The following is a 13,026-nucleotide window of genomic DNA, read 5'->3' on the forward strand; positions in this document are numbered from 1 at the left end:
ATTGTCCCGAAGCCACTCCTGTGTTGTCTTGGCTGTGTGCTTAGGGTCGATGGCCTGTTGGAAGATGAACCTTCGCCCCCGTCTGAGGTCCTGAGAGCTCTGGAGCAGGTTTTCATCAATGATCTCTTTGTACTTTGCTCCGTTCATCTTTTCCTTGATCCTGACTAGTCTCCCAGTCCCTGCCGCTGAAAAATATCCCCACAGCATGATAATGCCACCACCATGCTTCACCATAGGAATGGTGCCAGGTTTCCTCCAGACGTGAAGCTTGGCATTCAGGCCAAAGAGTTCAATCTTGGTTTCATCAGACCAGAGAGTCATTTAGGTGCCTTTTGGCAAACTCTCTGTCATGTGTCTTTTACTGAGGAATGGCTTCTGTCTGGCCACTCTACCATAAACACCTGATTGGTGGAGTGCTGCAGAGATGGTTGACCTTCTGGAAGGTTCTCCCATCTCCACAGAGGAACTCTGGAGCTCTGTCAGAGTGACCATCGGGTTTTTGGTCACCTCCTTGACCAAGGCCCTTCTTCCCCGATTGCTCAGTTTAGCCGGGCGGCCAAATCTTCCATTTAAGATTGATGGAGACCACTGTATTCTTGGGGACCTTCAATGCTGCAGACATTTTTATGATACCCTTCCCCAGATCTGTGCCTCGACACAATCCTTTTTCTCTGAGCTCTACGGACAATTCCTTCAACCTCATGTCCAATCAATTGAATTTACAACAGGTGGACTCCAATCAAGTTGTAGAAACGTCTCTTAGGATGATCAATGGAAACAGGATTCACCTGAGCTTAATTTCGAGTCTCATAGCAAAGGGTCTGAATACTTATATAAATAAGGTATTTCTGTTTTTATTTTTAATACATTTGCAAAAATGTTAAAAAACCTGTTTTCACTTTGTCATTATGGGGTATTGTGTGTTGATTGCTGAGGATTTAAAAAAAATCAATTTTAGAATAAGGCTGTAATGTAACAAAGTGTGGAGAAAGTCAAGGGGTCTGAGTACTTTCCGAAGGCACTGTACGTAAACATACAGATGCACACAAAGAAGAGATGAGCACCACACCATTGACATACAAAACATCTAAAAACACATATTCACAAAATACTATTTTCTTACATTTTAGTAGACATCCAAAGTGACTTACAGGAGCAATTAGGGTTTAGTGCCTTGGTCAAGGAAACATAAAGAGTTTTCCCTCCCTAATGAGCTCAGGGATTCAAACCAGCAACCTTTTGTTTGCTGGCCCAACATTCTAAGCTGCTAGGCTACCTACACTCATGCTGTTTTCAACTGCATACTACCATGCTTGCCTTACCTACACAGGTACTAGAGTACACACTGTCACAACAATCACAACAACCACAATAAACATTGCCACACACATTACTGCTTGTTTATTGGTAGCAAAAGCATCAGCTATTCTTCCTAGGGTCTACAAAAAACACAAAACATGACAAGTAACAGAACAATGGTTCGCTGATAGACAAGGACAGTCACACAAATTTCAAATACAATGATATACAAACAACACAACTAAAAAATGATGCACGAACCAAGGGTGTCATGCATGCACCTTGTGAAACGCTGTCACATACACTTATAGACGTGCAGGATCTTCCACAGCATAGCTGTCTCACTGTATATTGTAAATACACACATCTACCCTCATTTAGCACACAAATAAATCCCAGTATTATAGGGCCACATATATTTACATACCTTTAACACACATTTTCACAAAAACACCTTGTTAACCCACCAAACCTGACATTGCACACACACAAACACACACTCAGACAGACACACACAAACCCCTTTGCGGTGACGCACAAGGACACACTCTCACAATGGTCCTCTTATTGTTAATTGGCTGTTTAATCCTGTGGAATGTCTCTAATTAGTACACTCTGGCGGGTGAGGATCTGACTCAATCTGCTTCGTTACAATAGACTGTCTGTAATGGGGATCTCAGACCACACTCTCTCAAGCACACGGTCAAACAAACTCCCATGCCCCAACACTCACAAACACACAACACACACTCATACACACACCCACACACACACACACACACACACACACACACACACACACACACACACACACACACACACACACACACACACACACACACACACACACACACACACACACACACACACACACACACACGTAGCAGAATCTGTAGACTGTTACAGTCACACACTGTCGCCTCATCACATGCAAAGCCATTGATATTCATGATTTTATTTTCCAATCAGGTTTCCATGACGAGGTCAGTTTGGGGTGTCAGTGACAATAATACAATGCATTTATATTGATGAGCAAATACAGTGAGGGAAAAAAGTATTTGATCCCCTACTGATTTTGATCCCCTACTGTACGTTTGCCCACTGACAAAGAAATGATCAATCTATAATTGTAATGGTAGGTTTATTTGAACAGTGAGAGACAGAATAACAGCAAAAAAATCCAGAAAAACGCATGTCAAAAATGTTATAAATTTATTTGCATTTTAATGAGGGGAAAAAGTATTTGACCCCCTCTCAATCAGAAAGATGTCTGGCTCCCAGGTGTCTTTTATACAGGTAACGAGCTGAGATTAGGAGCACCCTCTCAAAGGGAGTGCTCCTAATCTCAGTTTGTTACCTGTATAAAAGACACCTGTCCACAGAAGCAATCAATCAATCAGATTCCAAACTCTCCACCATGGCCAAGACCAAAGAGCTCTCCAAGGATGTCAGGGACAAGATTGTAGACCTACACAAGGCTGGATTGGGCTACAAGACCATCGCCAAGCAGCTTGGTGAGAAGGTGACAACAGTTAATGCGATTATTCGCAAATGGAAGAAACACAAAAGAACTGTCAATCTCCCTCGGCCTGGGGCTCTTTGCAAGATCTCACCTCGTGGAGTTGCAATGATCATGAGAGCGGTGAGGAATCAGCCCAGAACTACACGGGAGTATCTTGTCAATGATCTCAAGGCAGCTGGGACCATAGCCACCAAGAAAACAATTGGTAACACACTACGCCGTGAAGGACTGAAATCCTGCAGCGCCCGCAAGGTCCCCCTGCTCAAGAAAGCACATATACATGCCCGTCTGAAGTTTGCCAATGAACATCTGAACGATTCAGAGGACAACTGGGTGAAAGTGTTGTGGTCAGATGAGACCAAAATGGAGCTCTTTGGCATCAACTCAACTCGCCGTGTTTGGAGGAGGAGGAATGCTGCCTATGACCCCAAGAACACCATCCCCACCGTCAAACATGGAGGTGGAAACATTATGCTTCGGGGGTGTTTTTCTGCTAAGGGGACAGGACATTTTCACCGCATCAAAGGGACGATGGACAGGGCCATGTACCGTCAAATCTTGGGTGAGAACCTCCTTCCCTCTCAGCCAGGGCATTAAAAATGGGTCGTGGATGGGTATTCCAGCATGACAATGACGCAAAACACATGGCCAAGGCAACAAAGGAGTGGCTCAAGAAGAAGCACATTAAGGTCCTGGAGTGGCCTAGCCAGTCTCCAGACTTTAATCCCATAGAACATCTGTGGAGGGAGCTGAAGGTTCGAGTTGCCAAACGTCAGCCTCGAAACCTTAATGACTTTGAGAAGATCTGCAAAGAGGAGTGGGACAAAATCCCTCTGGAGATGTGTGCAAACCTGGTGGCCAACTACAAGAAACGTCTGACCTCTGTGATTGCCAACAAGGGTTTTGCCACCAAGTACTAAGTCATGTTTTGCAGAGGTGTCAAATACTTATTTCCCTCATTAAAATGCAAATCATTATATAACATTTTTGACATATGTTCTTCTGGATTTTTTTGTTGTTATTCTGTCTCTCACTGTTCAAATAATCCTACCATTAAAATGATAGACTGATCATTTCTTTGTCAGTGGGCAAACGTACAAAATCAGCAGGGGATCAAATACATTTTCCCCTCACTGTAGAGCATCTAGGACTCAGTTGATTCCTTGGCATTTGAAGAAAAATCTAATACATATGATAAATGACAAACAGATAATCATTAGCTACAGTACACCATTCAATAGAACACACGCTCTCTATGTCTCAGTCCCTCAGACGTACATCAGAAGCCATTATCTGGCAACAAGTCATGTTATTGGATGTCTTGCTAACTGTTGGCAAACAGGACTGTAAACCTTGAGCTCACTTTACTGAATCTACCATGGTAGATCTAAGCCCAGCCCGGTAATAGAGTCACAAGTTATGTTTGTCGTCACTAGACTAGGCCTCAGTGCATGAGCAATGAACCAGTTACTGTTTGCTAGATTTTGCTGTGTACTCCGCAGCGTCCTTTATAGCTATCCCACTAAGGTCATGCGTTGCTGCGGCTGCAATGGGATGTGAACAGTAAAAAAACAACTCTATAATATGGCTGGGTTCCATTCAGCCTGACTCTGATAAAGCATTTCCTGATGAGGATAACAGCACCACCAAAGAAGATGGAGCGAATGATGCCTTCCAGAGCCAAGTCTGTTCACTGGTTAAAGTGCAAGACTGTGGGCATGCTGGAAGCAGACACAGTCAGCACTGGCCTAGTGACAGGTGTCATGCTGAGTAGAACGTGTGTAAATCTGTACAGTGACAAAGAGGTGGCTGTACCAGGAGCTGAAGGACCAGAATAAGAGTGAGGTGAAATATAGATACACAGGTTAAATGATGCAGATGAGTAGTAGAGAGGAATATTGAGAGGAAGGAACGAGACAGAAAAGGAGGGAGAAGAGGTCAGACAAGAAGAGGGGGGGTGGATGTGTCGGGTGGTGGTGGGGGGGTTGAAGGAAGACCGGGCAGGGCAGCATCACTGCTGACACACTGCTGCAGTCCAAATCCCAGCTTAGCGTGTCTAAAACAGGCCCGGGAAATAAGGCTGCGAGGCCCCTAATGCTGAGACCGCTGTCACCCCCAATCACTCACACATGCTTAATCCCCATGCCGTGACCCAACACAGACACACACACAGCCGCCCGCCCACAGCCACCACACACCAACACCGGGCGGCCCATTGGCCTTGGTTCCAGGCGGGTGGCCAGTCCCAGCACTGGGTGACACGAGCTGCAGGGTCAACCTTCTGTGCCAGGGGGGAGGGGAGAGATGCAAGAGGGGGACGGTGGGGGACTGGGGGGGACGGGGGGACGGGGACGGGGGGTGGGGGGACGGTACAAGAGCCAGATGGGTAGAGTTGGGGTGGGTTTCAGTAGTGTTTAACATACTAGTGATGCTATAAGATGGTTTATGAGAATGTATGATGCACAGAGAGAGGGAGTGAAGGCATTTAAAGAGACCAGGATGCACATAATTAAATAACAATTTTCTCCCACAACACAGATATTCTGGTTCTATTGTCCTTTTCACATCACATGATAAGCATTTGTTTTCTTGTTTATTCTGCAGGTACTATGTAAACAATATATCTTCTGTGCTCTGAGAATGCATTTGAGAGTCAGACATCCTCATGTTGCTGATGTCGTTCTCTTTTGTGTCTCCCTGTAGGTCCTGTCACTGTCTACCAACTCTGCACCCCTGAATAGTCCAGAGAGCCACAAACCCTCGCAGTGAACCAAAGTGCTTCAGTGAATAAGGAGAGAGGGCCTGAATGGGAGGGCTGCAAGGGGTTCTCATAGTCTCACTTAGAAGGAACTGTTACTTAGAATGAATTGTCAAAGCTTCTTTCAGTGGTGTTGATCCTAATTTAACTGTCTGCAAACAAGCAAACAGATAAAGAATCAGATTAAGTGGTTAACACCATTTGGATTTATCAACATAAAGCTGAAACCCAGATAAACTCAGGTTACGTTTCAAGTTACTACACTGATCAAAAATGTAAACGCAACATGCAACAATTTCCTTTTTTTTTTACTGAGTTACAGTTCATATAATGAAGTCAGTCAATTTAAATAAATACAGATACCCGACCGAGAATACAGATACCTTTAAAAAAAGGTAGGGGAATGGATCAGAAAACCAGTCAGTATCTGGTGTGACCACCATTTGGCTCATGCAGCGCGACACATCTCCTTCGTATAGAGTTGATCAGGCTGTTGATTGTTGCCTCTGGAATGTTGTCCCACCCGTCTTCAATGGCTGTGTGAAGTTGCTGGATTTTGGCAGGCAGGGGAACACGCTGTCGTACACGTCGATCCAGAGCATCCCAAACATTCTCAATGGGTCACATGTCTGGTGAGTATGCAGGCCATGGAAAAACTGGGATATTATCAGCTTCCAGGAGTTGTCTACAGATCCTTGCGACATGGGGCCGTGCATTATCATGCTGAAACATGAGGTAATGGCGGCGGATGAATGGAACGACAATGGGCCTCAGGATCTTGTCATGGTATCTCTGTGCATTCAGGTTGCCATCGATAAAATGCAATTGTGTTCATTGTCGTCCGTAACTTATGCCTGCCCATACTATAACCCCATCGCCACCATGGGGCACTCTGTTCACAATGTTGACACCAGCAAACCGCTCAACCACACACAACGCCATACAAGCTGTCTGCCATCTGCCCGGTACAATTGAAACCCAGGATTAATTAGTGAAGAGCACACTTCTCCAACGTGTCATTTGCCATCGAAGGTGAGCATTTCCCCACTGAAGTCTATTACAACGACGAATTGCAGTCACGTTAAGACCCTGGTGAGGATGATGAGCACGCAGATGAGCTTCCCTGAGACGGTTTCTGACAGTTTGTGCAGAAATTATTTGGTTGTGCAAGCCCACAGTTTCATCAGCTGTCCGGGTGGCTGGTCTCAGATAATTCTGCAGGTGAAAGGGGGTACCTAGTCAGTTGTACAACTGAATGCACTCAACTGAAATGTGTCTTCCGCATTTAACCCAACCCCTCTGATTCAGAGAGGTGCGTGGGGCTGCCTTAATTGACATCCACGTCTTCAGCGCCCTGAGAACACTGGGTTAACTGCCATGCTCAGGGGCAGAACAACAGATTTTTACCTTGTCAGCTCGGGGAATTGATCCAGCAACCTTTCGGTTAGTAGCCCAACGCTCTAACTGCTAGGCTACCTGCCGAAGAAGCCAGATGTGGAGGTCCTGGGCTGGAGTGGTTACACGTGGTCTGCAGTTGTGAGGCTGGTTGGACATACTGACAAATTCTCTAAAACCATGTTGGAGGCGGCTTATGGTAGAGAAATTAACATTAAGTTATCTGGCAACAGCTATGTTGGACATTCCTGCAGTCAGCATGCCAATTGCACGTGTTGTGTGATAAAAGTGCACATTTTAGAGAGGATAGAGAGAGATAAATGAATAGGATTTGAGAAAATGTTACTGCTTTAGAATGAGGTTTTATTTAGAATTATAGCAAGGGTCAAGTTTTGTAATTCAATAAAATGAAATGACAAAAAATACAATCTGACTTTGGTGCAATGTCTGCAGGCTACATTGTGCTTTTGCCATTTACAGTTGACGACCTACATTTATACAGCATTTCTTCCTTTAATAATCGTACCTAGCCTGATTTTATATTGGTCTCTCTGTCTGTGTGCCTACTGTTGTGTGTTTATGCTGGTGTTTATCTGTATCGTAGCTATACGTACTGTATATATTTTAGTGTGCCTCTGTGTGTGTACAGATTGTCAGGTGTGTGGCAGTAATTGACAAGGACACTGATCCGGTGGCTAGATTAGAAGGTCAGTGTGGGTGGAAACTCGGAATGAGGGACAGCTATTCCTGAACCAGTGAATATATAGACCAAGACTTTTCTGTCCTGCTGCCTGACACACTCACCCACAAATTGATGTACACAATAGATATTCACCCTCATTTACTTCAGGACAACAACCCTGTTAGGCATTTCTAATCAGATGCTACTTTTTTATGTTGTTGGCAAAATGAGCAGATTTCTTTGCAGACTTGTTAAAATGAACAAGTCTGCAAACTACACCTACATGATTAAAAGTAGCACCTGAGTAGACATATATGTGTGCATAGGAATTGAGGGGACATAACCTGAATTAAGGGGACGAAGCCTCATTTAATTAGGCTACGTCCCCTCAATTCCTATGCACATATTTTGATTACCATAATAAACAGGTTTCTACTAGTTTCCTGAACATGTTAAGCAACATGGTGGAAAACGTCAGTCATACTTGTTCAGTGGGGAATTCTAAAAGTCAAGAAGACAGGTTCGATCTTTATGTTGATTTGTCTTGTCCACCCCTGTGGGAGATGTGTATTCTGAGGCCCTTGTATGCTTGCAGCCTCAATCATGTATTTTCACTTTAACATAAGTTAACTTCTAGCAGTTCGTTAGGGCAGACTTTCACATATTTTACAATAAAACAGGATAGGGCAAAACAAATATAAATTGATATGAATGTTGAAGAGACAGCAAGGGTCTCTGAGGCTGAGCCCAGTATGCTAGTGTTAATTTATTTATCAATGTGATGACGGAACCAATAAACTCAGCACTTTTTGGACATTCTCTATAAGGATGTTCTCTCTCTGATCTGAAGACTTCACATAAAAACAGGGACACATAGAATGACACTGTGCTCTAGGCCTAACTTACCACAGCTAAGAACAAATATCTGATACAAAGATGTTGATTGTTTCTGTAAGGTTTCAGTTGTATGTCAGATAAAACAGTACAGCTCCAACGGTCTGAATATTGTTGAAGAGATACCTAAAAGAATGTTTAGTATAGGGCTCTACAGATACCCCTCCATCCATGGACTTCACTTCATTCAGAGTATGACTTGTCTAGTTGGATCGTTGTTCAAACGTGGTACTTTACTGCCCTCTAGTGGTCGTTTTTTATCTCAAATAATTATAAAGAGCACAATCCACATTTTAATGTTTAAAAAAAAAAATGTTTCCATTGCCTCAAAACATGGGACAAGACTACCAATTGGATATCACGAAATTCGAGAGATAAAGGGGTAAAAAATGTAAAAAACAAAAAAAAGATCACTACTGGACACTTTCTGTGTAACTCCTTTTCACAAGGATAAAAAAAAAAGTATAATCACACACATAACCTATTTTGTCCAGTATTTGAAACAACATAGGACTGAGATTGTTAATGCATTCAGAACACCAGATTGTGATGGTCATAGCAAACAAACCTTACTCATAATGGTCAAAGGTGTGCTTTTCACAGCTCTGGCGATAACAGCAAATATCTATGTTAGTAATTGATTGACAGTCAATGGACTAAACAAAACTGACAGAAGACAGGTGTGTGTGTGTAACATCCATTTATTACCACCTTATATGAGAAATCTGGAAATTACAAACATTGTTTTATTTCAACATCTTAACATTTCAAATTCAAATTAAGAAATAAAAATGGTTTAAGTTAAAAGGGTGACACATCAACCTGAGAAACATTACACAAATGTAGAATCTGGAGCGAAGTGAAGGGGGAGGTCAAAATATCGCTGACCATCCCATTTATAGCTCCCATAACATTAACATACATGATCACTTTACCAATTACACTATTTTTGGTTTGCAAGAGAGCATTGACCACCAAGCTCCATTACCCTCACAACGAGGCCCCTCAGGAGCGATCACAAAGAATATCACTGGATTCACTATTTGTTTTCAAAAGCTTTAAAATGCTGTCTCCAGTTATTTATCACTGAAACCAAATTTGAGAATTCAAAGACAAAGGGAAAACTGTGTCAATCAGGTAAGAGGCAATGAAATGAGAATGCACAATCAAGGATCCCCTTTGACAGCCAAAACAAATCACAAGCTTTAACACCTGTAGAAATGATAGCTTACGTCGATGTTGTTTTCTGTAGAACATTTAATTAGATTCCCCCATCTCCATTTCATTCACAAATATTATTTCCACTATGAAAAATGTGGAAGCATAAAATAAGCATAAAAACAAATTGACAACTGGTCCCATGTGGCTCAGTTGGTAGAGCATGGTGCTTGCAACACCAGGGTTGAGGGTTCAACTCCCACAGAGGATCAGTCAGGAGAAAGTATGGAAATTTATGCACCCACTACTGTTAGTCACTCTGGATAAGTGCATCTGCTCAATGACATAAATGTAAATAACCATGATAGTGATGATCAATAATGTAAGATTAAACCATTGTTCCAGAGATTTTTTTGAATTGTATACAATTTGCTGTGCTGATCAGAATCTACACACTCACACACAAGGGGGGGGGGGGGGGGCTGGACTCCCATTCATGCATTCCCATGAAAGACACCAGCTCAGTCTTTATTTCACTGGCAGAGTTGGGAAGGAGGAAGGGAACTAGGGCAGTTGTTGTAGCACCCTGCAGAGAATGAGGTACTCCCCTCCGCAGACAAAAACCTAACCCCATCCTCCTGTGACCACCACCCGTCTCAGATTCCCTGTCTTCTGTTTAATCTGATCTCTCCACACGGCATCATGACAATGGAACATCTGATTTGTTGGTGTGGTGGTGGGAGATCTGACCAGCAACAAGCAGGTACATGCACAAAAGAGTACCCTATAATAGTCTGCTGCCGAGAGTACTAAGAAAACACCACTATACACGTTATTCTTATCATAATCATTGTTTCTCTAATCACTACCAACATAAGAGGAGACGGCAGGGAGGGGAGAGGGAAGACAGACTGGTGAGGGGAGGAAAATTAGAGATGCATTTAAGCGCGCTCCCCACGGATACGACGGGCCAGCTGGATGTCTTTGGGCATGATGGTGACACGCTTGGCATGGATGGCGCACAGGTTGGTGTCCTCAAACAGACCAACCAGGTAAGCCTCGCTGGCCTCCTGCAGACAACAAAGAACAGGTTGGAAAAATAGCTCACGACAGCACACTTAAAAATGTGTGAACAATATCAACCTCTAAAATGCTATTTTGTGATAAACTCAGGCACATGATCCAAGCATTCCTCTTCAGTGTGTGATAAAACAATCAACATAATGCAATTATTTTTCTCCTGCCTCAAACTTGAGTTATGTGGTTTATGACAGCATCTACAACGGTGATGGTGTGTGCTTGTGTCCCTATGTTGGGGTGATGGTGTAGCACTGACCTGCAGGGCTCCAATGGCTGCACTCTGGAAACGCAAGTCAGTCTTGAAGTCCTGAGCGATTTCTCTCACCAAGCGCTGGAAGGGCAGCTTGCGGATCAGCAGCTCAGTGGACTTCTGGTAACGACGGATCTCACGCAGGGCCACCGTACCAGGCCTGGAGGGAAACACAGTTAGAAGAATCCCATGACTAACACCACTGTATGGATTCATTACAAAAATCCAGAATCAAACTCTTTAGGCCTAAATCCTTCTATCTTGTATCAGGTGGTGATGGAGTCATAATAAGGGCCAGTATTGTGAGTCAGGGACAGAGGGTAGCTTTGGTAAGACCTTTCAGCCACTCTGTCACTCTCTCTCACCTGTAGCGATGGGGCTTCTTGACCCCACCAGTAGAAGGGGCGCTCTTGCGGGCAGCTTTGGTGGCCAGCTGCTTACGTGGGGCTTTGCCTCCAGTAGATTTACGGGCTGTCTGCTTGGTACGAGCCATGGCTCCTACAAATTACCTGAATGAAGGGGAGAACCACATACATGAGATATAAGAATGACCATAGGTTAAAAATGTTAACTGTTAGTTGTTGCAATTAGACCTGATAATCAAGTCATTGCATTTTTATTAATCCGTTATCTATGCTGATTCAAAACTTTCACAAAATTGAAAAGCACTGTGAAACAAGAGTATTTTTGTACAGTAATTGGGTGTTCAACTCATTGTCATTGAACACATTTAAAACAAAAAGTGCGGATAAGGTACAACATGAATCTCCCCAATCAAAGTCGACAGAGCCAATCAATCAATCAACGGGGAAAACGACGGCATTGGTTGGTTAGTCAATCTAATTGTGTAAACATATGACTAAGACCAATCAGCGTGTGCTCTGTCACGAAGAGGCGGGATCTACAGCTCCCAGACATTGTTGGTAGCCCCGCCCACTCAGCTGTGATGATGGCGGCTGCTTGATGCGCAACCGGGATAAAGACCCAAGGCAGAAAAGCAAAGGAGTAGCACTAAAACTTTGATATTTAAAGAAACAGCTGTTTGACATTCTCATTAAACAACTACTATACATTAAAGAAGACATCCCACGGAACTCGTATGTAGTCATAGAAACGGAGTTCGACTGCCAATGCCTGCGTACGACCGAAGTGAACCCGCGCATAATTTGAAACAATTTTCTCCGGCTGCACTAGCTGTAGAAAAGGCTGCAATTCTGTGCGGTTTCGACAGTCGGGTTTGTTATTTTTCTCTACGACGAAAATGAAATGGATTTCCAACAAAATAACACCAGAATTGAAGCAATTTGAAACTTTTCAAATGTGAAGTTATCGTAAATTAAAAGCAGTCGAGTGTTTGACTTACCTACACCAAAAGTCGTTAAAAAGGATGTGAAAAATGTTTAGCTTGTCTGGCCGTGTCAGTATTTTCTTCCTCGTATCCACAATGGGAACAAACGTACAGCGGGAAAATGGCTGCTGTGTCAATCATTAATCCCAGAATGCATCAGTGTATACACACATTTCTTGTTTTGTAGCACTTCGGCCACATGTTCTTTGGATATTTATTTTGTACTCTACTGAATGTTACTGTATCGGTCTCAGAATTTCATAAGCGAACATCGTAGCCTACCTACTATCGATCTTTTTCTCCAGATACTGTGGAAACGTATTGGCTTTTCAATTTGCCATGCTCAATAAAATTATGCAATTGTATATCCGTGTACAACCTTACATTCACAAGTCTTAGGCAAATGTCAGCCGTAAATGTCGTCACAAAAAGGTCTGGTTTCCTAACAGTGGTGTAAGTACTACTTTAATTTGGGGTATCTGTACTTCACCGTTTAGATTGGACAACTCCTAAAGAATGTACTTTTCACACCATACATTTCCTTGACACCCAAAAGTAAATCATTACATTTTGAATGTTTAGCATGACAGGAAAATGGTCCAATTTACCAAGAGAACGTCCCTTGTCATTCCTGCTGCCT

General features: G+C 43.2%; 1 protein-coding gene across 2 annotated transcripts; it reads right to left on the minus strand.

Annotated features, from left to right (window-relative positions):
• Positions 1 to 9,233: 9,233 nt before the first annotated feature.
• LOC106580840 (histone H3.3A) lies at positions 9,234 to 12,682 on the minus strand. 2 transcript variants are annotated; one of them, XM_014162319.2, is made up of 4 exons: positions 12,402 to 12,682; positions 11,404 to 11,547; positions 11,045 to 11,198; positions 9,234 to 10,778 (listed from the first exon to the last, which is right to left on the minus strand). In XM_014162319.2, exons 2-4 carry the CDS (start codon positions 11,529 to 11,531, stop codon positions 10,650 to 10,652), a joined length of 411 nt encoding a protein of 136 aa, XP_014017794.1. In that variant the 5' UTR covers positions 11,532 to 11,547; positions 12,402 to 12,682; the 3' UTR covers positions 9,234 to 10,649. The 2 variants fall into 2 exon arrangements, with proteins under 2 accessions (XP_014017794.1, XP_014017795.1); XM_014162320.2 differs by having other exon boundaries at positions 12,406 to 12,534.
• Positions 12,683 to 13,026: the final 344 nt, after the last annotated feature.

This window comes from Salmo salar, chromosome ssa20, assembly GCF_905237065.1.
Source record: "Salmo salar chromosome ssa20, Ssal_v3.1, whole genome shotgun sequence".
In the NCBI taxonomy this organism is placed as follows: Eukaryota; Metazoa; Chordata; class Actinopteri; order Salmoniformes; family Salmonidae; genus Salmo; species Salmo salar.

Bases quoted from the DNA above. Each gene is read 5' to 3' on its own strand.
- LOC106580840 (XM_014162319.2), bottom strand. From the start codon at position 11,531: ATGGCTCGTACCAAGCAGACAGCCCGTAAATCTACTGGAGGCAAAGCC. The intron at 11,199-11,403 runs GTGAGAGAGAGT...GTTTCCCTCCAG, and splicing joins AAGAAGCCCCATCGCTACAG to GCCTGGTACGGTGGCCCTGC. The intron at 10,779-11,044 runs GTCAGTGCTACA...TGTTGTCTGCAG, and splicing joins CAGCCATTGGAGCCCTGCAG to GAGGCCAGCGAGGCTTACCT.